The 24,269-nt window shown below is 60.3% G+C and overlaps 2 protein-coding genes and 5 non-coding genes across 7 annotated transcripts; 1 reads left to right on the top strand and 6 right to left on the bottom strand.

The window, feature by feature from the left end:
- Positions 1 to 30: 30 nt before the first annotated feature.
- Positions 31 to 15,186, bottom strand: TBRG4 (transforming growth factor beta regulator 4). The gene is made up of 11 exons (XM_056337719.1): positions 15,099 to 15,186; positions 13,856 to 14,356; positions 10,344 to 10,661; positions 8,903 to 9,074; positions 7,983 to 8,140; positions 7,316 to 7,426; positions 5,592 to 5,736; positions 3,787 to 4,029; positions 2,949 to 3,060; positions 1,874 to 1,988; positions 31 to 213 (listed from the first exon to the last, which is right to left on the bottom strand). Exons 2-11 carry the CDS (start codon positions 14,294 to 14,296, stop codon positions 112 to 114), a joined length of 1,917 nt encoding a protein of 638 aa, XP_056193694.1. The 5' UTR covers positions 14,297 to 14,356; positions 15,099 to 15,186; the 3' UTR covers positions 31 to 111.
- Positions 287 to 423, bottom strand: LOC130149330 (small nucleolar RNA SNORA5). The gene has a single exon (XR_008821875.1). It is a non-coding gene; the product is annotated as a small nucleolar RNA SNORA5 (small nucleolar RNA).
- On the bottom strand, positions 3,290 to 3,430 carry LOC130149328 (small nucleolar RNA SNORA5). Its single transcript, XR_008821873.1, has one exon. It is a non-coding gene; the product is annotated as a small nucleolar RNA SNORA5 (small nucleolar RNA).
- LOC130149329 (small nucleolar RNA SNORA5) lies at positions 4,303 to 4,440 on the bottom strand. The gene has a single exon (XR_008821874.1). It is a non-coding gene; the product is annotated as a small nucleolar RNA SNORA5 (small nucleolar RNA).
- LOC130149327 (small nucleolar RNA SNORA5) lies at positions 9,565 to 9,702 on the bottom strand. Its single transcript, XR_008821872.1, has one exon. It is a non-coding gene; the product is annotated as a small nucleolar RNA SNORA5 (small nucleolar RNA).
- Positions 13,278 to 13,405, bottom strand: LOC130149331 (small nucleolar RNA SNORA5). The gene has a single exon (XR_008821876.1). It is a non-coding gene; the product is annotated as a small nucleolar RNA SNORA5 (small nucleolar RNA).
- Positions 15,187 to 21,810: 6,624 nt separating the features above from the next.
- LOC130147323 (cathelicidin-B1-like) lies at positions 21,811 to 22,866 on the top strand. Its single transcript, XM_056334294.1, has 4 exons — positions 21,811 to 22,029; positions 22,256 to 22,357; positions 22,495 to 22,578; positions 22,738 to 22,866. Exons 1-4 carry the CDS (start codon positions 21,811 to 21,813, stop codon positions 22,864 to 22,866), a joined length of 534 nt encoding a protein of 177 aa, XP_056190269.1.
- The last annotated feature ends 1,403 nt before the right edge of the window (positions 22,867 to 24,269 follow it).

Below are 24,269 nucleotides of genomic sequence, written 5' to 3'. Positions count from 1 at the left end.
TCGCGGTGTGCCACCGGGGGCCCCCCCAACTGTGGCACTGTACAGCGGTGCATTTATTTGAACAGGTTTTCCAACAGAGGTGTTGCCGGAGAGGCCGGCAGAGCGGTGCGGTTAGCTCGCCATGGCTTTGGCCGTGGCCTTGCTGAGCTTGTCTCTGAGGTAGGCTGTCCGCTGCCGCTCCAGCTTCAGGTCCAGGAACTCATAGTGGGGAACCTGCAGCAGGGAGAAGAGGAGACGCCATCAGAGCCCCTGAGACACAAACAGAGCCCAGCATTTGGCCACCAAGGAGCATCCATAATTTATTTAGATCCCTGATGTCCCATGGCAGGGACAGGGGGCCCACAGAGCATGGACGTGGCTGTGGCAGCCATTGGGCCAGTCCCCGTCGTGGCATAAGTGGGCACCAAATCTGACAAGGCTGTGAGATATGACAGCAGTGGCGTCCACACCCAGGGGACCAAAATGCAGACAATTCAGGACTGTCCCCAAATTAGCCCGTGTCACCACCACCGAACAACGGGCTTCTGTGAGCAGCTGGGATGGCACAAAGCTCCAAAGTGGTACGGGCTGAGCGGCTGCGGGGCCAGCCCCGGTGACCACCCTTCCCCGTGGCAGAGGAGGATTGATTCAGGGCAGCACCTCCACCTCGGGGACCACGCTGAGCACCAAAACCTCCTTAATTTTTCATGTGAGATGCAGAGGACGTGCAGGGCTTCATGGTCCTACCGCTGGCCCATCCCATCCTCCTCTCCATGGCTGCTCCCAGCAGCCCCAGCCTGGCGAAAGCCAGGTGGAATGTTTATTTGGAGTGAATTTGAGGCAGGAGGAGGGCACGAGGGCTGGGGAAGAGGTTCAAGAGCCTGGCACTTGCTTTCTGGCTGGACGGCTCCAGCTGCGTGAAAACACCGGCACCGGGACGCCGTTCCTCGGCAGTGCTCCGGCAGCCTGCACGAGGGAGCAGCCCTGTCTGGGGGGATCCCACCGCCCACCCCTCTCTGGATTTAGTAGCCAGGAGACAAGGCTGAAGCTGCAGGAAGTGATACTTCCCCTCCTCTTCCTCCTCCCATCTCCCCCCTGCCCCAGCCAGCCAGCGCGGGGGCTGTGGGGGGGTGGGTTATGCAAGTGCCTGGGAAAACCAGCGCCGGTGAACCTCAAACCTCACTTCGCATCAGCCTCAAAGCACGGCAGCAGCGCCGAGGGCTGCAGGGAGGACACTGGGGAGGTGCTGAAGCTCGGGGCCCTCATGGGGAAGCAGAGGACAGGCTAGGGAGACCACTCTGGGGAAACGGCGATGCCGCTCTGGGGGGACACGTGGCCCTCCAGCCCAGGAGCCATGCTGCTGGCACACAGCTCAGCCGAGCTGGGGCTGACCCAGCTCCGCAGGGCAGAGGGACGGCTCCCTGCCTGTGAAGGCAGCACCCAGCCATCACCCTCCTCCCCCCAAGCAGCCCGCAGGACAGCAGGGCTCGCTGCCTGCCAGGAGAGCTATAATTACCCCCGGGAAGCTAAATAACGCATGACCCCACTGGAGCCCAGGGCCTCGGTGCAGGGGATCAGCGCCCTAAGACCTTGTCTGCTGTCCTCCTCGATTACCGATCCCCACGCTGCCACCTCCGGGCTGCCTAACAGGTGGCCTGGAGGGGATCATGGCAGCTAATCCTGGGGCAGGCAGGGTGCTGAGCCACCCCACAGGGAGCTGTGGGCACCATGGAGCGCTCCAGGCTGACGTGGGGCTCTGCCCTGCTGTGTGGGACCCAGACCCATCAGGAAGGGGAGGGGAGCAAGAAGGAAGCTGGTGTGCCCCTCAGGATGGTGTCCGCTCCTCCATCTCCATGGAATTAGAGACCCCCTGATGTTCCCCACAACTACTCACGTCCACCACGAGGAAACCGGCCGCCTGGATGTGGCGCCGGGCCATGACGTAGCGACCCAGCAGGTCCTTGCTTCTGTTGCTGAAGTTGGGGAACTCCCACCGGAGGAAGGCGACCCTGGGAGATGCACGGGGGAACAGGAGGCCATGAGATGTGAGGCTGAGCATATGCAGCCCAAGTGGGGCTGGCAGCAGTGCCCGGATTGTAGTCATGGACTGGTTTGGGTTGGAAGGGCCCTTAAAGCCCCCCCAGTCCCACCCCTGCCACGCGCAGGGCCCCCTTCCCCCAGCCCCGGTGGCTCCCAGCCCCGTCCAGCCTGGCCTTGGGCACTGCCAGGGCTGGGGCACCCACAGCTGCTCTGGGCAGCCCGTGCCGGCGCCTCGCCGCCCTCACAGGGAAGGATTTCTCCCTCAGCTCTGATCTCCATCTGCCCTCTCTCAGCGCAAAGCCGTTCCCCCTTGTCCTGGCGCTGCAGGCCCTGCCAATTGCCCCACGCCACTGGGACACAGATTTGTCCTGCTGGAGCCATTATCCTGCCTCTCAGCCATCAGAGAAGCACCAGGACAGCAGCTCAAGCACAATTTATCCACAGCCCAGGCCTGGCAGCAAGCTGAGCCGGGCAATGATGCCTTTTCCAGGCAGGAAAGAGGCAGCTCAGTCCCCAGGGCCCTGCAGACAGCCGGGCTCTGTAGTAGACAGCCCTGGCAGAAGCTCTCTTCAGAGAGAAAACCACTGCCATGACCAGTATGTGCCCCCCTCCCCTGCTGTGCCTCCACTGGGCTGGCTGGCAAGAGCAGCCTCTGGCTCCAAAATGTTACCCCAGGGACACTGGCAGAGCTCTACCCCAATTTCTGTCCTGTTCCCACTCTCTCCTGCTCTCAAGCAAGGGGGGGACGTAGCTGGGCACGGCATCCTCAGCACGCTGGCAACCCCTGCAGCTCTGCCATGAGCCACTGGCCACGGTGACCAGGAGGTGCAGAGCCCACAGATCCTCAGCACCACGAAGGCACAGCCCTCCCCCTCCTCTCCCCCCGAGCTCCTACCCAGACGGCGGGGCACAGCTGAGCCCAGACCCACCTCCTGGCACCCGGCGGCAGTGGCTTTGTCCCTTCTGAGCAGAGCAGATGGGGAGCAGCAAAGTCCTTCAGGGGGAGAGGTTTATTTTCACTGTTCACCACCATCTCGGCATCTGCACAGAGAGGAGGGAACAGAAGGACTCCTGAGACCCACCTGGACACTGCTCACACCATCTGCCCGGAGGCTGGTGACGCAGAGCGCGCGAGGTCCCATGCTCCCTTGCCAAAACCCCATCCTTGCTGAAGCCATGGAGCAGCACCGCACACGCAGCCAGGGTACAGTACCCTCCTCACACTGCCAAAGGGCACCGTCTGCTTCCTATAGATCTCCCTGGGCAGAAGACATGTCCGTGGTGTGATTTTATCCCCCAGTGTCCCACAGTAAGGGGACGTGGGTCCCGTGGACCACGGAAGTTGCTGTGGCAGCCGGTTGGCCGGTCCCCACCATGGAGGGAGGCAGGGACCGAATTTGACAGGGCTGCAGGAGAACAGGGAGCTGGGGGAGCTTGGGTGGGCTGCAAAAGCCGTGGGTGCAGCAGGGAGGGCAGGGGCACCAGCCGTGGTGCTGCCCGGCTGCAGAAGGGCTTTTCTCCCGCATCTGCTACCCACAGCCATGCCCTGGGCTGTGGTTTCTGCTCTGCCTTGAGAGTCAGATTCTGGCAGGAGATGAAACAAGACAGGGCAGCTGCGATGAGGAGGCAGAGGGGCGTGAGGCTAAAGAATGAGGGGGGATAAAGCCTGGCAGCCGTATCTGAGCCCTCAAATTGAGCTCCCTCCCCCAGGCAGAGCCCCGTGGGGTCCCGCTGCTGCCTGCGGAGGTGAGGAGAGGACATACTCACCGATCTGCCAGCCGTAGATGGTGCTGACATCGAAGCGCCCGTGTTCCTGGTTCCCCAGCACCCCTGCCAATGCCTCCCGCAGATAGCTCTGCAGCATGGTGACCTTCTCCCCCGCTGGCTCCGCAGCACTCAGCATCTCCGGTGGCAGGAATGGCCCCCGATAGCCGGGACTTTCCAGCTTGGCAGCAGCATTGATGTGAATGAGCTTCACTTGTAAGTTCTGGGCCTTGAGGGACTGATCACCTGGCAGGAGGAGAGAAGCAGAGCTAGAGACATGGCCCATAGCAGGGTCTGAATCTTCATCCAGTGGCCTGCATAGCCTGTCCGATGGGGATTCCAGGTTCTGATGCCCCCGTGATGGGTCCCAGCCTGCTGGCATGGAGATACAGATCTCCAGAGGCCAAACGCCGGGGGAGTTCCTGGCCCTGCTCCAGCTCTGGGCACTCGCAGGAAGCCATCACGAGCTGGCCGAGCCAAACAGGCTCCTCGTTTGGTGGGGGCAGCCCCATTGGAGCCCAATGTCTGTGGTGTGATTTTATCCCTGGGGTCCCACAGCGGGGGATGTGGGGCTCACACACTACCGAGGTTGCTGTGGCAGCTGGCTGGCCAGTCCCTGCCACAGAGGAGGCCAGGACTGAATTTGACAGGGCTGCACATCCCCAGCAGTCACCGTTTTGTCAGGAGACACCAAGCCTTCCTGTCTCTTCTTGAGGTCTTGGGGGAAGCACACAGGTAGTGCTGGAGCAGAGCTGCAAGCTGTGATCGGGGCATGTGATAGCCACCACAAGGTCGGGGGGCAACGTGTCACCCTGCTGTGCTTCAACCCTGCGAGCGCTGCTCCAGCCATGTAACATTCGACTTCAGGCTGGGCCAGGGGCCGGCAGAAGAGCAGCCAGTGGGCAGAACCCAACCCAGGGAGCCAGGCAGAAGAGAGCACAGGGAACGAGCAGTGAAGGCACGAGCAGCACAGCATGGAGGAGGATGGCTTGAGTGGATCCCCTCTGCCATCACTGTCTTGTTCTCCTTCGCCCCCATCACACGCAGGCACAAATCCAAGGGGCTACTGGAGCTGGAGGCCATGGCTCTCACTAGCCCAGCTCCGCTGGTGCTGCTGCCCTGCACAGAGCTGTGGGGGGGGATCCATGAGAACCACTCCCAGTGAGATTGATTCACAGGATGGCCGGGGCTGGAAGGGCCCCCTGGAGCCCCCCCAGGCCACCCCCCTGCTGAAGCAGCTCTCCCAGGGCAGGCTGCACAGAGCCACGTCCCGGCGGGTTGGGATGGCTCCAGAGAAGGAGACCCCACAGCCTCTCCGGGCAGCCTGTGCCAGCGCCCGGCACCCTCCGGGGAAAGAAGTTTGTCCCCAGGTTCCGCAGGAGCTGCCTGTGGTGCAGCCTGTGCCCGCTGCCCCTTGTCCTGCCGCTGGGCACCCCTGGCAGGAGCCTGGCCCCGTCCTCCTGCCACCGCCCTGGAGGCGCCTGTGGGCATCGATAAGGGCCCCCGAGCCTGCTCCTCTCCAGGCTGAACAGTCTGCTCCTCTCCAGCCCTCTCGGCCTTCCCTCCTGTGGGGAAGGCTCCCGTCCCCTCATCAGCCTCGCAGCCCCCGCTGGGCCCTCTCCAAGTAGTTCCTGGTCCCTCTGGAACTGGGGAGCCCACCACTGGACACAGTTCTGGGAGAGTCCCTCCTGGTTAACAGTTAACAACCTGTTAACTCAAATTTAGACAGACCAGGCTCAGTATCCCCACTCCTGTCCCAGGTCTGAGGTTCTCGGTCCCCGTCCCACCGGCAGAGACACTCGGCTCACCTCGGATCTGAGCGCAGAAGTCAGGCGCCAGCACTCGCTGCAGGTAGGGAGCCTTGGCCTGCTGCAGCACACAGAGCGACCATACCAGGTCCGTCAGCAGGTGAGGCTCCAGGCTGTTCAGCTGGCCCTGGAGTTCCTCGTGGACCTGCAGAGAGAGAAACCAAACAGCTCAGCTCAGCGTAACGCTGCTGATGCCTTGATCTTGTGGTCAACACGCAGGTCTGGCAGCTTGACAGATCCCTGAAGCATTATGGTGCACCTGATGGGTGCTGTCTCCTCCACAGCTGTACTTCTCCCCTGGGTCATTTGAAAGATTTTAAGATCGCTCTAACATGGCCCTGCAGCTCACGAGCTGTGGGTCGCTGGACCGGGATGCTGTGTTGCTGCCGTGTCGCTGCAGCAGCCAGGGGTAATGCACTACTGCGGCCAGCCCTGCCACAAGGGTAGCGTTCAGAAAAGGGAGGGCTGGAGGTGATAAACCCCTTCGGGGTCTGCAATGGAAACCTGCTGTAAGCAGAGCTGGAGGGGTCTGAAACTGTATCAGTGGTGTCTCTGTGCCTGTCCAGGAATCACAGCAAGAGCCTGAAGCTCTATACCCTGCAGGGGTTTCTACTCTTTAAACCAGGAAAACTTTTCCACAATGCCTCAAAACCGAGTACTTTTGCACTTGCTACAAAATGCCCCTTCACAGTGACCACGAGTAATGCTGGCAGGGGGAGCCCAGAGCCCTGGATGCTACTTCCACACCTTGCCCTTCTCACAGCCCCAAGGAGACCTGCTGCCCAGGCTGGCCTGGCCACGAGGGAGAGGCTGCCCTGGGGTGGGGTGCAGCGTGCTGCTGGTTAGGAACACCCGTGTACCTGGTCCCCTTCTCAAACTGCGCATCCATTGCAGGGGGGCTGGGCAGGCCACGCTCCCTCTCTGCCTGGTGCTTGGCCAATGCCCGCTTACTCAGCAACAATGCAGCTCCTCTCTGGAAATCATCAGCATAAATCTGTCCCCAGGGAGGTCAAGGTGACTCCCTCCTCCACTTCAGAGGCCAGCCTGGCTGCCTCCACAAGCCAGGGAAGGCAGGAGGATGCCAAGGACAGCGTCTGCTCCATGCTCACCTCCTGCCAGCCTCTTGCCGAACCGTGCAGGAGGCTCCCCCTCTGCTCGGCTATTCCAGCTGATCAAGCCTCCTCGCCCCAGGATGCAGCAACCTTCCCCCCAACCAGGCAGACAGCGAGTATGTCTGCCTGCGGCAGCCTCTATCGTTCTCGACAGCTCCCCAGAGCCGGGAGAGCAGCCCCAGCACTACCAGACTGGGGGCCTGGCACAGCTGGGAGAAGCCACACAGCTCTGCCAGCAACGGGCGTGCAACCATCAACACCTATGGCCTCATTATAAAGAGCTAATTACAGCAACCAGAGTTCAGGAGGGAACGTAAACACCCACACACTGCTTGTGTCTGGTGGAAAAGTGAGCCCGTGGGGCTCAAGCCAGTCACGGACTAATCGGCTCAGCTACTGCCCCGCACGCAGCCAGGGCAGTGCAGTGCAGGTTTCTCAGCCTGGCCTGAGTTCTGGGCTCCCCCTTCCCATTTCCCACACCATTTACAGCTGGCTCAAGCCATCTGACACCCACTCTCACACGGGGACGTGCTAGAAGGAGATCTGCTGCTGCCTTTCTGCTGACTAGGGAGGGAGGAAGGTTGACGAAGAGGGGGAAAGGAGGAAGGTTACCATGCTGAAGAAGTCCTCGCTTCCGCTGGGCTGGAAGTTGAGGCGAGCAAAAGACAGGATGATACTGCACAAGAGGGTGACAGGCAGCTGCTTGGTGTTGTCCAGGGCATACTGGAAGATACAGGGGGCAAAACCAGAGGTTTAGATCTGTCCTACTTGAGTACAGACAGGAAAAGATTTAAAGCGTCAGCCAAGGATGCATCCAGCCCCGTGGCAAGATGGGAAAAACGCAAGGCAAAGATCTTTTAGTCCTTCCCTGGGATTTTATACTGGCACAAGGGAAAGCCATGAGTGGAAGCAGAGCTCTGTTAACAGTCTGGTACAGATGCAAAAATGCAGACATGTAAACTGGGGCAGAGCTGGGAAGGCACCTGGGGAGGGAAGCGGCGCTGGCATTCGGGGCTGGAGGCTCAGACAGAGCTGAGACTGGCCCCAGCTCAGTGCGGATTCCCAGTGCTGACTTCAGCAGAAGACGAACAGCGAGTCCTGTCAGACTCAATTACAGCCGCTGGCTGGGTAGGGAAAACAGTGATGACATCCCAGAGAGCATCTCTGGAGAGGTGGGGGGAAACTGCTCCCATCTGGGAACTGGGGTGGATAACAGTTGTACTGTTGTACTGGTGGCAGCGGGGGCTTCCCTGTCCCCCCCAGACCCTCTCCTCCTCACCTGTGCGATGGCCTCAAACAGTGGCAGGCTGAGCCACTTGAGGAGGGCGAAGGATCTGATGCAGCGCGTCACCTCGATGGGCGCCATCGTGGCAACGTGGGGGTGCAGGTCGGTGGCTATCTTCTGGAAGACCTGGGGCTGGTGGAAATTCAGTTTTCCTTAAAGAAGCAAAGAGAAAGCGGCAGCCACTTACAAGGAGCTGGCATGGGAGCCGTGCCTGGATGGGTGGTGGTGGCACAAGGGAAAGCACAAAACTGTTCATTAGGAGCCAAGGAGGCTCAGAGAGCCGTTTTGCCTCCCCCAGCTGCCTCGGCCCCATTCCTTCTGGTCAGACCAAGTCTCTGCCGTGTCCTGCCGCACCCACCAGCTCTCAGTCCCAGCGCCAGCTCATGGCTCCAGCCTCCACCTAGTGCTAGTAGCAGATTTTAGCCCCAGTGTCTCCATCTACAGATCCTGCTCTGACCAGAAGAGCCCTGAACTCACTAAGGCTACCAGGAACGTTTTGCAAGTGAGGTAACAGGGGCCAGGGCTCCCCAAGAAAATCCCTGGCCACGGGAGGAGGTGAGAAAGGATTTGGGGCCATTTGTGGGGATCCTGGCTCACTAGCTGCCTACACTGCAGGGAGAGGGGCTCCCTAAAGCCTCAACCACCCTTCCAAAGCACTCTCATTGCAAGTCCCCTTCCTTCCACACACTGGAAGAAAAACAGCGTACCTGGGCTCACTCTGCCTGTGCTTGGAGCTGGAAATTGCCCAGCTGCACTGGCTGACACACTAGGTCCACCCTAACATACCCTGCCAGCCTTTCTCCTTCATCTGGCTGTGGTAGCAACGCTATCAAATCCCTGCTTGAGTGCCCAGAATCAGCTGGACTCTGCCACACGTAAGGTCCAGCAGGTCCCAGTACAACCGAACCACTTACCATAGGCGAAAATCAGGTCCATCAGGACGTTGAGGCTGAGCTCAGAGTGCTTCTGAATCAGGTGATAGGACAAGGCTCGGAGCAGAGGCACGCAGCGCCGGTTCTGGTAGGCTAGAGCCAGTGTTATTTTCCGGATGTCATCAGAGTTGAACTGCTCAGCAATCTCCAGAGCCTGCCAAGAAACGTTTTGAGCAGGAATGTAAAGGGAAAGCAGAAAGCAAGGTGCAGATACCAGCTTTATACGGAGTGGGATGCGCCGTCGCCACGGGCTGAGCCCCTCCAAGGGTGATGGGGACTGTAACTGGCGAGTGTTTAGCATGCAGCGAGGCTAAGCGGCTGGCAGTGAGCGTGGCAGCTCACACAGAGAGAGGGCAAAGGGAAGCAGACCCTTGTCCTCTCACCAGAGCTCAGCCAGGATCTCCCTGCTGCCAGCTCTGCCTCCCTCAGCTGGCAGAACCTCAGTGTCCGGCACCCAGGCACAGCAACACCCTGTCAGGCAAAGGCCGACAGAGGAAAGGCACCCGCTGCCGGACCAGCACCCCGCTTTCCACTGTAATTTCCATCTCATTTGCAGGATGCTAACCCAACACTGCCGGTCTGGGCTCTGCATAGGCTGACAACCCCCACCAGATCCAGCTACAGCATTCTGCCTCGTCACACACCTGTGTCTGTAGCATTTATCTATGCCCGGAGTCCAGGGAGAGGGACAGCGGGGCTTACGAGCTACAGCTGTTGCTGTGGCAGCTGTTTGGCCAGTCCCCAGCACGGGTTGGACGAGGACTGAATTTGACGCAGCTGCAGTCAGGGCTCCTGTAGCGGCTCTGACCCAAAGGACATTTCCCTGCTCCTGCAAGCGACAGAAATAGGGACCCATGGAGCACCGGAGGGGACAGACCTGTCCCCTTTGAAGATGACAGGTGCCCAGGGCAGCCAGAAGGCAAGGACAGTATGGACACTCCTTGTCTTAGCTCCCCTCACAGCCTGGCTTGTACAGGGAAGCGAAGGATGACATTTTTGGCAGCTGCATTATGCTGGCTCTGCAAGTTACCACTTGCCAGCTAAGGAACTTTGAGCGCATTCTCTGCAGAACTGCCACAGCTGCAAAGTAAAATGCATCATCTCAGCCCACGTTCCAGCAATGCAGACCAGTGTGAGCACCCACTCGCACCAGTATGGACTTGGAAGGGGTTGGTGAGCGCCAGGTCCCCCACCTATGTGGCTCCTCAGATGGAAACCCCTGATAGAAGCACCCATGCATGGGAAGCTGCTTAAAGAGCAACTCGTAACCACACACCGAAGTACTCTGGAGCAGCGACGAGCGCAGCCTGTGTAGAATGCAGGATGGGTGAAGGGGACGGGGCTCTCCCTCCCACTGTCATCAGCTGCGGGAGGTGGCCTGTCTGAAGGGAACGGAGGCAGAAAGGAGAGCCCCAGCCCGTACCTTGTCCTCCAGCCGGTCCATCAGAGTCGGGGAGATGTGCCCGACCTTGCTCATCAGCATCACCACAGTTCGGGTGCCCTCAAGCTCCGTCCAACGCAGCTCCAGCTTCTTGATGACTTCATTCAGCAGCCTGCTCTCCTTCCCCAGCCTGATCACCAAGAACTCTGCCAGAGAGGCGAGCTGCTTGAAGGTGAGGCGTCGCAGTCGCCACAGCACCTCCTGCTCCACCGACTGCATCTCCCTCCTGTTTCTGTCCATCCCCAGAGAGTAGAGACTCTTCAGGAGGTTCACCAAAGTGTTATTCCACACCTGAGAAATCTGGCAGCAAAGGGAAATAAGAGAAAGGTGTTGATCAGAGACAGCACGAGAGTATTCAGTTGCCAGCCACACCAAACACCAGGCAATGCTCTCTCTCCAGAAACAGCTACACAGCGTCGAGCTGGAAGCAAGAGTCCTCCTCGGTCCGAGGACATCCAGCTGTCCCTCACCATGACGCGAGACCTGTGCTCCTGCACAGTCGTGATACAGACTGGAGCAGCCTGGTGCCCTGGTGAGGAAGAGGAACCTCAATGCCTGTACCACAAGCTGAAGGCACGCACTGATCCCAGCAGCGTGGATGAGCCTCGAGAGGTAACCGCACGTCGCTTACAGAGCTGCCATAGGGGTGGTGAACTCTCTCTGCCTCAGAGGAGGAACTTACACAGATTTGCCACCAGCTGGGTGAAACATTTAACTAGACTTTCCGCTCCTTTAGAGGCACTTAAGGTGGTGGGGCTGGTAAAACTAAGAGTAGTGGGGAAGTCTTATAGCTCAGGGGCAGAAACTTGAGGGTCTTAGGAGAATGCCACGGGACTCTGACTCACCTCAGCACCTCAGGTTTACCCTAAAAGCCCCGATTTCTCTCCATGTTACTGAAAGGAGGCTGTGCACTAATCCCACTGTTGAGAGCAGCAGGATTTGCCCAGTCCCACACTGCCCACTGAACTTCTCTGGCCACTGCCGGCTGCTTTCCCACCAGCAGCTGATGCAAGGCAGAGCTTGTGGTTTTTCATCAGCCATTGATCTTCCAGCTTCTGTCTCTTTCAGCACCCATCAGGGAATGCCAGGCACCTCTATTTCCAGCCCAAGCTTCCCCAGCTGTGCTCTGCTGCTGCCATGCAGCACTAAAAGGCAATTCCAGCCTGAAAGCTCTTCTGATTTGTGTAAAACCAAACCTGATCCTTAGCACAACATCGGTTCTAACGGGCCCTTCAGAAAGCATCACTGTGCCAGCCGCCCCGCTAGAGCGCAGCGCTTGCTTGACGGAACATCCCAATATTACAAAACTATTTCAGAAACGAGGAGTTGCTTCTCAGAGTGACCGTGCAAGGAGGCAAGGGAGGCAGGGCCATGAGATGTTAAATTTCACACAGGAGACACCATGCGGGTTTGGACAAACAAAGGCTTAACACTCTGGCCTGTCCAAACTCCAGCACTTCCACTGCCATGGCAAATTCCTAAAGCGGTGCTCAGGAATGGTTCAGCACCCTAAGCACAAGAACGGCCTGAGTGCTGCCAGGCTGTTCTGCTAAAATCTGAAAAATCACAGACCAGGATGCAGCTGAGAAAACAAGCAGCTCCTGTCACTTGCCTGGGGTTACTTGGAAGGTCACAATGAGAACCCGATGGCTCCCCTGGCTGATCCCTTGCCTTTGTCACCCACTCACATGTACAAAACTCACCACACAGTCTGTTAAGAGCCCCTTCCCTCAATACTGTCTTGGCCCACACCTCATACACTGCTCAAAATCTCTGGCTCCTCTCCACGAGGCCATTGCAAGCCAATTAATTTTAGTTTTTTTCCATCAGAGTGTCTTTGCATCTACACAGTGACCTCTTACATTTGGTTATCTACGACTGCGTTTGCAGTTAACAGCTTGTTGGAGAAGGATAATAGTGTTTGCAGCAAGTTTGCTTTCTTTACAGCTCAAAATCCCTAGCCACATCCCTCTTGGCAGTTTCCTACAGTTCGGTCACACTGCCTTGCTTGTCATTATCACTCCTGCAGCGCACCAGCTTGGCTTTGCCAGCTCTGGGGCATCCCTTCCCTATTGAGGGGTCCCCAGGGACACGGGCACCCCTTTGATCTGCGGTGATAGTGACACAGGACCGTGTAGATCAGCTGGAGTAGTACTTTCACCCCAAACACAGCAGCATGGAAGCATTTCAGCTCAACGGAGCTAACCGGGCACCCTCAGGACAAATCCTACCTCTCTGCTATCCTTTGTCAGGTTTTGAGGAACAGAGATCATGGATCAGGAGAAATATGATGCATCTGCAGAACACTTGTACCCCAAGAGAGAGCCCTGCCAGGAACCTCATCAAGTTCAACGAGGCAGGTTCACAGGTCTGGGTGACCCCCAGTACCAGCACAGGCTGGGGGATGAAGGGATTCAGAGCAGCCCTGCAGAGAAGTACTTGGGGTACCGGTGGGTGAAAAATGGGACATGATGCAGCCACGTGTACCTGCAGCCCAGAAAGCCCCCCGTGCCCTGGGCTGCATCCCCAGCAGCGTGGCTGGCAGGGTGAGGGAGGGGGCTCTGCCTTTCTACTCTACCCTCTGGGGAAGAGAACGCTCCAGGGAGACCATCTTGTGGCCTTTCAGTATACAAAGGGGGCTTACAAGAAAGACCGAGAGAGACTTTTTACCAAGGCCTGTAGCGACAGGACAAGGTGGGAATGGCTTTACACTGAGAGAGGGCAGATGGAGATCAGAGCTGAGGGAGAAATCCTTCCCTGTGAGGGTGGTGAGGCGCCGGCACGGGCTGCCCAGAGCAGCTGTGGGTGCCCCAGCCCTGGCAGTGCCCAAGGCCAGGCTGGACGGGGCTGGGAGCCACCGGGGCTGGGGGAAGGGGTTCCTGCCTGTGCCAGGGGCTGGGATTGGATGGTCTTCAAAGATCCCTTCCAACCCAAACCATCCTGTAACCCCATGATGTGGGGCCCACAAGCTGCAGGTATTTCTGCAGCAGCTGGCTGAGCCAGCAGCAACCACAGCAGATGATGCTGAATTTGATGGGGTTGCTGAGGTCTGACAGCACAATGTGCCAGGCACAGTGCACTGCTTCCCTTCAGATGCCCCATCTTACCTGCTGGCTTCTCTGCTGTTTGCCTGAGTAGCTCTGATGTACCTTTGCCACTAACTGGCAAAGATGCAGCTTTATCTTACTGACAGAACTGAAAATTCACAGGAGCAGGAGCAAGGCAGCTTTTAACGAAGATGATCTCTCTGCTCCGTTTTGTCTCCAATATGAGAAGCAGCACTTTTAGATAGAAACAATCAGGTATCCTGCCTAGAGCTGGTAATTTCACCTCCTGGTCCCCTCAACTTCATTTTTCACTTGGAAAGGGAGAAGTACAAACCCTAAATGAGCAGCTGGCTCCAGCTGCCCGCGCTGTTCAATCCCAGGAGCACTCTCTGCTTTCCACATTGTATTCTTTCCCCAAAACGCTTCTGCAGCCAGGAGGGAACTTACCTGGGAATCCATGATGCCAATGAGCTGTTGGAAACGTTCATCCTGCAGAATGCTCTTAGTTTCCAGGTTTTTTTCTGCTGCGAGCCGGGAAAGTTGAGTAATTACTAGGGAGGATTGGTTGCTGTTAAGAACATGGAGCTCGCTCAGCTGGAGGAGGTCCTGAGGGCTCGTGGCTGTTTCAATAAGTTCCACGATCACTCTGTGCTCTGGGTTTCTGGTGGTGTCCTCCACCTGCTCTTTAACCGAGAATCCATCTGCCCAGCTGGAAGGGCTCGAAGTATGAAATGAAGCAAAAGGTGCTTGAGGCAGAGCTCTTGCCACTGCCACCTTCCCAGCTGGCACCAGCAGAGAAGCTGGGACTGCCGAGGGGGGAGAGATGAAGGCACTGAAGTGCCGCCAGCAGCAGCGTCGCACCAAGCGGGCTGCCATGGTGGGAGGCATGGGGGAAAGGAAGGTCGGGGGTGGTAACCAGCTGGTGGTCAGCGCCACATTTCAAGAACTCTATGAAAGGAAAAGAGACACTTTAGGAGCAGGAGAATTTCAGAGATAAAAAAAGAGGAAGCAGCCAGCTTCTGGTAATGGTTCTGAGGAACGGACTGTTTCGACCAGCAATACTGGATGTGAAGAGGCAGTGAAAGCTTTCTGATGATCGAATGGCAAAGCACTGCTGTGGATGAGGCTATGTGCTTCCCTGCTGGGGCTAACCTGTTGCCAGACCCCCTCTTAGGAGCTGCCAAACTCCAGCACTGCTCTCCAAGGCAGCACACAGCCATTCCACAGTGGCTGGCAGCGGGTCTGGAGCACACCCAGCCCCTCACCAGTCTCAACTGGGCCTCACCCAGACCTCCAGGGACACAGCCCCATCTCCCCAGTTACTCTCAGTTTTGCAAACACCGCTCTCCCTGGGTTCCTTCCTTCCCTGCCCAGCCCGTACCCCTCAGAGCCCCTGGGCTTGGCCCACCCCTCCCAGGGCGATTCCCCTCAGACTCCCCCGGGCTCGGCCCACATCTCATGGGGCTATATCCCCTCAGAGCCCCCCTGGGCCTGGCCGATTACTCCTAGAGCCCCCCAGGCCCGGCCCTCCCCTCCAGGACAGGGCCCAACGTCCCCCAGGCTCAGTCCTACGGCCCCGAGCCCGGCCCACCGCCCCCAGGCCCTCACCCCCGCCCCCCGGGCCCTCACCCCCACCCCGCGGGCCCGGTCCTACGCCCCCGGGCCGAGCCCGCCACCCCCCGGGCCTGACCTCTCCCGCCCCAGCCGCACGCCGGGCCGGCAGGGAGCCCCCGCGCGCATGTGCGCCGACGCACACCGACAACGTCAAGACGCCGCGGCGACTCTCCATTGGCAGCGCCGGCGCAGTCCCTGACGTCATCGTGCTGCGCCGAGCGCCTATTGGCTCAGGCGGCGGCACTTCCGGCGCGGGGCGCGAAGCGGGCCTGGGCGGGCGGTGCGAGGCGTGCGGTGGCTGTCGCCCTCCGCCGCCGCTCGGCGCTGCCCCGGCGGGCTGGTCGGGCCCCGGGCGCGGCGGGCGGCCCTACGCGAGGCCGCGGGTCGGGCTGGGCCCGGCCTCACTCCCCAGGCCGCCATTTTGTGAAGCGGCGGGACCGGCCCCGCTGCGGGAGTGGGGGGGGCGCGGCCAGGCTGCTGTGGAGCTGCCACTCGGCGGGGCCCTTGTGCCCCCGCGCTGCCGCCCCTCCCCCCTCAGCCCCCCAGAGCCTCTCCGCGGTAGCCCCTCCGCCTGCCCGGCCTCTGGCGGGGAGGGTTCCCCCCTCCAGCCCCGCTGGCCGTGATCTCCCCCCGCTGCTGAGGCCTGGCCGGTAAGGTTACCCGGGGCTGCCCGGCCTCCCCGCGGCGCTTTCCCTCACCGTATCGCTGCCCAAACAGGTCAGGGATCAGCTGTGGGAACAAATAAACGACAAAGAAATATGTGAGATGCCAGGAATGAGGGGCAACGCAATGGGGTGGTGGTCAAATAAAGTGAGAGACTGATTTATGAGCGTGTTATTTCTCACGGCTCGGGGCCTTGGTGTTTGGTTTTGGGGATTTACTTGATCCTCCTCCCAGCTGGTGGGGGGTGCTGCCCTGAGAAGGGCAGCAGTAGCTGTGTGAGCATGGGGTTACCCTGACCAGAACTCACTAAATTTTCCCTTTTTGTTCCCAAAATGGCCTGGCAGGGTTTCATGTCTGTTCTGAAATACATGAGCCTGCTAGGGGTTTACACAGGGCGCTCAAAAATACTACTTGCAGGTCTTGATAACTGTTTTTGGTGGCCGCTAAATCCTAAGTGTGAGCTGCAGGAAAAGAGAAAAAAATTTCCTTCAGAGGCCTCGCGTGCCCTACACCCTCCCGTGGGACCCGGACCGCTGCACTGAGCGCTGTCTCCCTGTGGGGAGTGGGTGCTGCTCGGCCACATGTTCCCTCCTGAGAGCTGGAAGGATTTTGGTTCTGATAAAAGGTGACCGACTTTGGTCACCTTGACATTGTGCTGCAGAGGGGTAGGAGCCCCAGCAAGGACCTCTGGTGCTGGGTGTCTCATCCAAACCCAATTTGCTGCATAATTGAAGAATTCGGAAGGAATTTGGAAGAACTGGAGAATTTGGGAGGAATTTGCCTCCTCCAAAAACTTGTCTCAAGTTGAAGAAGCGCGGAAGGGCTGGCAGGGACTGCCTCCAGTTGAGTTTTGAGTATCTTCCAAAACCAGAGACCCCACAACCCCTCTGAGCAACAGGTTCCTCTGCTGGCTAATGGTCACCTTAGTGTCTTCTGAGACCCCCAGGGCCACCTGTGATGAGCTGCTGGGCATTCCCCACTGTGTCCTGGTGCCTGGGGTTGTTCCTGCCCTGGTGCAGGATGTGGCAGTTCTTGTTGAACCCCGTGAGGTTCCTGCTGACCATCTCTCCAGCCTGCTGAGGTTGCTCTGGGTGGCAGCACAACCTTCTGCTGCCTCAACCACTCCTCCCAGTTGGGTGTCAGCTACAAACCTGCTGAGGGTACACCTGTCCCATCATCCTAATTGTTAACGAAGATGTGAAACAAGATGGGACCTGGTGTGGACCTCTGGGGAGCACCACCAGTGACCAGCCTCCCCCTGAACTTGACCACCACCCTCCAGGCCTGTCCTTTGAGCCCATTTTCAGTCCATGCTGATGGTTCCCAACCACCTTCTTGTTGGGTACAACCTCTGGTGTGTCCAGTTCTGGTCCCCACAAGTCAAGAAGGAAGCAGACAGAGTGGAGAGGGTCCTGAGGAAGGTCAGAATGATGGTCAAAGTGCTGGAGAGCCTGCTGTAGGAGGAAAGGCTGAAGGAGTTTGGTCTCTCCTCCCTGGAGAGAAGACTTGTGAGGGGACCTCATCACAGTAGTCCAGTACTCAAATGGTGGAGGCTTCCAAGGAGCCACGTGGACAAGACAAGGGGCAGTGGGTACTGGGAGAGGTTTCATCTCAACTTGGGTTGTACAGTGAGACCAGTTGTTCCCTGGAAGAACCTTCCAGGGACACAGTAGAGTCCTCATCGCTAGAGGTCCTCAGGACGAACCTGGATGGTTTGCAAGATAATCAATCCTATCTAGGGTCCCTTCTCCATGGAAGGTTGGACCTGGTTGCACCTGGATCTTTCCAGGGCCAACCTAAGCTGTCCTATGGGTCTGTGATTGACAGCATTTGTCCCTGAGGACTTCCCGGATGCCACCCACCAGCTCTGACCTGGGTACACTTGTCTCTGCTTGATTTACAAGCTGCTGGGAGAACATACCTGATGGTCTCCACTGGCCACACAGATCTGAACTTGTTGGGTGGCTTTGGGCTTCTGCTCGCTGTGCATGGTGGAGCAGGTGGGGGTTGAACAGAGGGTCATCTTCTGGGCAGGGTTCCTTGATGTTTTCCTGGAGGTTCCTGCTTGGCCTAGGAGAGGGCGACCGCTCCCAAGGCTGTTGTTTGGTCAAACCCACTTTGTTTGCCATGAGGGATGGATGTCTTCACCGCTCCGCCCAGCCATAAAACACCACCACCACCACCACCACCCTGGGGGCTAGAAAGCCCCAGCCGGCCGTGGGGCAGGGTGGCTTCTTTATCCAGCCCTGGGGGAGAACAGGAGTGAGAACCTCAACGTGGTGTCACCCTACCTCCCCATCAAACCTGGGTCAGCTCTTTGGTGGTCACCTTGAGGTGCACCTTGCCCCAGCATGGTGGCTTGTGGTACCCAGGGCAGGCAGACTCCATAGAGAATTGTTTGGGTTGGAAAAGACCTTTAAGATCATCAAGTCCAACCATTAACCCAGCACTGCCAAGCCCACCACTAAACCATGTCCCTGAGCACCACATCTACAGGTCTTTTAAACGCCCCCAGGGACGGTGACCCCACCACCTCCACGGGCAGCCTGTCCCAGTGCCTGACCAGCCTTTCAGGGAAGATGTTCCCCAACCCCCAATCTAAACCTGCCCTGGGGCAAGGTGAGGCCATTTCCCCTTGTCCTGTCACTTGTTCCTGGGAGCAGAGACGACTCCCCCTCGCTGCACCCCCCTGTCAGGCAGCTGCAGGGAGCGAGAAGGTCCCCCCTAAGCCCCCTTCTCTCCAGGCTGAACCCCCAGCTCCCCCCTGAGCCCCCCCCAGGCTGGTGCCCCAGCCCCTTCCCCAGCCCCCTGCCCGGCTCTGGACACGCTCCAGCCCCTCAGGGTCTGGCTGGTGCTGAGGGGCCCAAACTGAGCCCAGCATCCGAGGGGCGGCCCCCCCAGTGCCCAGCGCAGGGGGACGGGCACTGCCCCGGCCCTGCTGGCCACGCCGTGTCTGACACCAGCCAGGGCGCTGCTGGCCCCCTTGGCCACCTGGGCATGGGGGGGCTCGTGCCCAGCTGCTGCCCCCCAGCCCCTTCCCCGCCGGGCAGTGCCCAGCCCCCTGCCCCCAGCCCGCAGCTCCTGGGGCTGGTGTGACCCCCGGGCAGGGTCCAGCACAGGGCCGGGGTGACCCCCACACAGCTGGGCTCGGCCCCTCGGCCCGCCTGCCCGCCCAGACCCCCTGCAGAGCCCCCTGCCCCCCCGCAGGTCAGTGCTCCCCCCAGCTCGGTGGTGCCTGCACACACTGAGGTGCCCCTGGCCCAGTCGCAGCCCCTGCGCTGAGCCCTGGGGAGCACCGCGTGTGCCCGGGCCGGCGGGACGTGGCTCCGCTCCCCACTGCTCAGCCAGCCACCTTCTCAGCCAGTGTAGGGTCCAGCTGTCCAAGCCGTGAGCAGCCAGTTTCTCCAGGAGATGCTGCCAAAGGCTCCACTAAGGTCCAGGCGGGCAGCACCCACAGCCTGTCCCTCATCCACTGAGCGGGTCACCTTGTCGTGGACCGAGATCGGGTCAGTCGAGCGGGACCTGCCTTTCATGAATCCCCGCTGGCTGGGCCTGACCGCCTGGTCGTGCTGGATGTGTCACGTGGTGGCACTCGGGGCCTGGCCCGGCACTGAGGTCAGGCTGAGAGTCTGTAGTTCCCCAGATCCTCCTTCCTGCAGGTGAGGTGGGTGTCACGTTGGGTGACCCCCAGTCACTGGGGACCCCTCATGAGCCAGAGCTGCTGCGAGACAATGGGCAGTGGCTCGGTGAGTGCTGCTGCCAGCCCCTCGGTGCCCTGGGGGGTTCCACCTGGCCCCACACTCTGCTGTGTGTCAGTGCTGGGGCGGGTCACCAACCATTCCCTCTTGGATTGTGGGGGCTTCATTCTGCTCCCCATCCCCATCTCCTAGCTCAGGGGCTGGGTACCCCGAGAACAGCTGCTCTGAGTATTAACACGTGAGGCAAAGGAGGCGTTAAAGCCACTCAGTCTTTTTCTCACCCTCAGTCACGATGTTCCCCCCAGTACCCGATGAAGGATGGAGGCTCTCCTCCACCCTCCTTTTGTTGCCAACATATTTGTAGCAGCATTTTTTATTGTGTTTTACGGCAGTAGCCAGGTTAAGTTCTAGTTGGACTTTGGCCCTTCTGGGTTTGTCCCTGCACAACCCCAGGACACCGGTGCAGCCCTGCCGAGCTGCCTGCCCCTTCCTCCAAAGCTCATAAACTCTCTTTTTCCACTGAGTTCCACCCAAAGCTCTCTGCTCAGCCAGGCTGCTCTTCCCCACTGGCTCGTCTTTTGGCACATGAGGACGACCTGGTTCTGCATTTGAAGATGTCCTTCCTGAAGACCACGCAGCCTCCCCGCCCCCCTTGGCCCGTCAGGATTGCCAGCCAGGTGCTGCCAGCCAGGCTCCCCCGCAGCCCACCGTGCCCTCCAGGAGCCCAAGGTGGCTGTGCTGCTGCCCCCTCCTCTGAGAATCAAACACTCCATCATTTCGAGGTCACTGTGCCCAGGATGGCCCCAACCATCACATCTCCCATAAGTCCTCCTCTGCTCACAAACATGTCCCGTGGGGCACTTTCCCTGGCTGGCGTTGGGAAGGTCTCTTCCACGCATTGCAGGGTCCTCCTGGGCTCTGTCTTCCCTGCAGTGCTGTATTTCCAGCAGATAGCAGGGAAGTTGAAGCCCCCCATGAGGACAAGGGCTGGCAATGGTGACACTCCTCCCAGCTGGTGTGGAGCATTTCATCTGCCTCTTCGTCCTGGCTGCTGGTCTGTAACAGACTCCCACCAGGACATCTGCCCTGCTGGCCCTCCCGTTCCGACCCACAGACACAACCCGACGGGCACCCTTGGTGAGCTCTAGGGATGCAAAACACTCCCAAGGCACCGGGCTACTGCGGTGATGCTCCCCCCTGGCCTGTCCCTTCGGAAGGGCTGGTAGCCACCCAGTGCAGCACTCAGTTGTGCTGGTCATCCCACTGTGATTCCATGATGGCAGCTAGTTTTCCAGCTGCACAATGGCTTCCAGCTCCTCCTGTTTGCTGCCCAGGCTGTGGCCATTACCCAGAATCACAGAATCGCAGCCTGGCCGGGGCTGGAAGGGCCCCCTGGAGCCCCCCCAGCCCACCCCCCTGCTGAAGCAGCTCTCCCAGGGCAGGCTGCACAGAGCCACGTCCCGGCGGGTTGGGATGGCTCCAGAGAAGGAGACCCCACAGCCTCTCCGGGCAGCCTGTGCCAGCGCCCGGCACCCTCCGGGGAAAGAAGTTTGTCCCCAGGTTCCGCAGGAGCTGCCTGTGGTGCAGCCTGTGCCCGCTGCCCCTTGTCCTGCCGCTGGGCACCCCTGGCAGGAGCCTGGCCCCGTCCTCCTGCCACCGCCCTGGAGGCGCCTGTGGGCATCGATAAGGGCCCCCGAGCCTGCTCCTCTCCAGGCTGAACAGTCTGCTCCTCTCCAGGCAGGATCCCCTCCCTTGACCTGATGGCCACACTGCTCACGCACCCCGGGGTCCCATGGGCGTTCCTGGCCCCCCAGGCACTGGTAGCAGCCCTTCAGCTGGGTACTGATCCCACCACCTGTTTGGGGGTGGGGCCGAAGCCCTAATTCCTGCGTAGTGTTTTCAAGTCCTTCCATGGTTTGAGACACATCAGTCACCCTTGTGTCCTTGCCACAGCGTGGGTCGCCATCCCCTACCCGCACCGAGGTGGCAGACCGAGGGATGTCGCTAGCACAGCATCCCTCCAACACCAGCGTGCTGCCCCCAGGCTTGTCTCTAGTGGCACCTTGACATCACACCTGTCCTCGCTGTCACCCTCCCCGGGCACAAAGTGCCCTCCTGCGGGGACCACCATGGCAGGGGGACCCCAAACCCTGTGACCTCTCTGCTGAGCACCAGTGGCTGGCAGCCCCTGTCCCTAGGGCTGGGACAGTGGGATGGGCTTGGCTCCTGGCCAGATTCAGCCCACTGGGAATTTCCCAGTGGCAGAGGGGGAAGCGTCCGCCCGCAGTACCACCCATGCTGGCGGTGGCGGCACATCCCAGGCAGCTGCCATAAAGGGGCTGCCCAGCACGGCGGGTGGCAGTGGGCAGGATGAGGCCGTGCCAAGCGGTGCCGCTGCTATTGCTGCTGGGGCTGGCCAGAGCCACCATGCCAGGGCCAGAGGGATCCACGGTGGGGCTGGAGGGATCCACGCGAAGGCCGGAGGGATCCACGCTGGGGCTGGATGGATCCATCCTGCCATCCGCACCGGGGCTCTGGGCTGTGAGCTACGAGGACGCCGTCTCGGCAGCCGTGGAGCTGCTCAACACAAGGCCTGTCAGTCCCTATGTCCTGCGGCTGCGGGACACCCAGCCCCGGCCTGGCTGGGTGGGTGCTGAGCTCCTCCATGCCGGGAGGTGCCCTGAGTGTGGGTGGTGCAGGAACTGGCCCTTCTCTGGGCTATATCTGGCCCATTCTGGGGCTGGGCCCCACCCAAGTTGGGGCTGAACCTGGTTGATCTCCAGGCTGGATGTGGCCCCTCTCTGGGCTGATCCAGCCCATGGTGGGGGCAGCGGTGCCGTGGGTCCCTGACAGGTCCTGTCCCCTCTCCCAGGCCGCGGACCTGCAGCACCAGCAGGAGCTGAGCTTCACCGTGGAGGAGACCTCGTGCCGTGCACCGCTGGCGGTGACCACCTGCCAGGGCCGCTGGCCCAGGGTGAGTGGCCGGCAGTGACCACCTGCCGCATGCCACTGGCGCGGAACTGGGGAGTGGCTGATGGGGAAACTGAGGCACGGGGGGGTTCAGGCTCCCCTCGGCCTCACCTCCCCCACGCCCCCCCTGCCTCTCCGCAGGCAGTGGCTTGGTGCCGGGGCAGTGTCTTCCTGGAGCTGCGGCAGCCCACGGCGGAGCTCTCCTGCGAGCGGGTGCCCCGCACGGTAAGAAGGTGCCGGACATGGCACCGTCACCTCTGGCATCGCCACTGGCATCGCCACCAGCTCCCTGCCCTGGCTGCAGTGGGGCACATCCCCAGGGGGGTCACACAGGCTCCCCCGCATCCCCCCGAGGTCCCACGCTGCTGTTTCTCCTCCTCCCAGTTCGGCCGCCTCCAGACATCGAGGCTCGCGGGGTTTTTTGCCAGGATCAAGGAGCGTTTCAGGGGTTTCTTCCAGTGCAGCAGGATCTGGATCCGCGACAAGCTCAACCTCAAGCAGCCCCAAGCCTGAGCGGGGCTGTATGGGTGCCCCCCACCCCTGCCCCTCGCCCGGGCACCCCGCTTCCAATAAATGTCCCTGCAACATGCCCAGTGGCACCCTGGTCTCTGCTGGCGGGAGTGGGGATGGTCCCCATGGGGCCCCACAGTCCCCCCAAGGGGCTCTGAGGGCTGGGGACCCATCGTGAGTGGGGCTGTGTCCCCGAGGGGAACAGACATGTCACCATCTGCAGATGGGACGCACTCAGGCCCCCCCCAACCTGTCCCCCTCCTGTCCTCCCCCCTAAAATTCCACTCCGTGGGCTGTTTGCAGAGGGGAGGAGCAGAGCCCCAGGGCGGGGGGATAAAAGGGGACACAGGGATGGCCATGGGAACAAGGATGCTGAGCTCCTGGGTGCTGGTGCTGGCAGTGCCCTCTCGGCCCCCCTCACTACACCTTCAGCCAGCACCCTGAGGTGCCTTCAGGCTGCTCAGCACTGACCCTGAGCTCACCCCGGTGAGTGCCACAGCCTGGGGACACCACCGGATCCCCCGGCATACCCATGGGGACACCAGAACCTCTGCATGGGGAGGGGTTTAGGGGTGCAGGGGGGATGCTTCCTCCCTGGGCTGGTGCTGGGCACCCGGTGATGGGTGCCATCTTGCCCTGGTGGGTGCCATCACCCTGTCCCCGTCCCCATCCCCATCAGTTCCCTGTGGCATCTCAACTTCTCCATCATGCCCACCCTGACTCCTGAGGGTTCAAGGAGGACAGAGTGAGACACCTCGGGGGGCAGGGGGTCCCCAGGAGCCTGTACCAGCTGTGGGGTCCCCACAGGGGTGCATGTGGGGCATGGGCCCATGGGACCGTTGGGATATTGCAGGGTTGGAGGGGACAGGGGGGACAGGGGAGACATCTCCAGGGTCCCATGGGACCACTGGAGCTGCGGCTGCAGCTGTGACCCCAGGCTGGCCACTCTTGGGGTGCAGGGGGCCCTGTGTCCCCATGCCCCAATGTCCCCACTCTGATCTGCTGGTGACAGCGCCGGTGGCACAGCAGAGGCCAGTGCCTGGACCCCCCCTGAGCAGGGGACTGTCACAGGGGGGTCCCTCGGAAGCTGACCCCCTCCCAAGGCCCTTCTTTTACAGCTCCTTCCCTCCCTGCCTCCCCGCTGCCATTGCTTCTGGTTTTGTGGGGGGACAAAGGGCAGTGGGGACAATGATGCCATGGGGACGATGACACCATGGGGGGGATGATGCCGTGGGAGGGATGATGTCATGGGGGGGATGACACCATGGGGGGTATCATGCCACCATGGAGGGGATGATGCCACCACAGAGGGGATGATGACACTAAGGGGGGGATGAAGATGCCGTGAGGAGGATGATGCCATGGGGATGATGATGCCATGGGGAGGATGATGCTGTGGGGAGGAT

This window comes from Falco biarmicus, chromosome 4, assembly GCF_023638135.1.
Source record: "Falco biarmicus isolate bFalBia1 chromosome 4, bFalBia1.pri, whole genome shotgun sequence".
In the NCBI taxonomy this organism is placed as follows: Eukaryota; Metazoa; Chordata; class Aves; order Falconiformes; family Falconidae; genus Falco; species Falco biarmicus.
The sequence above is the reverse complement of the archived record's forward strand: the minus strand, read 5'-3'. Positions and strand labels throughout refer to the sequence as shown.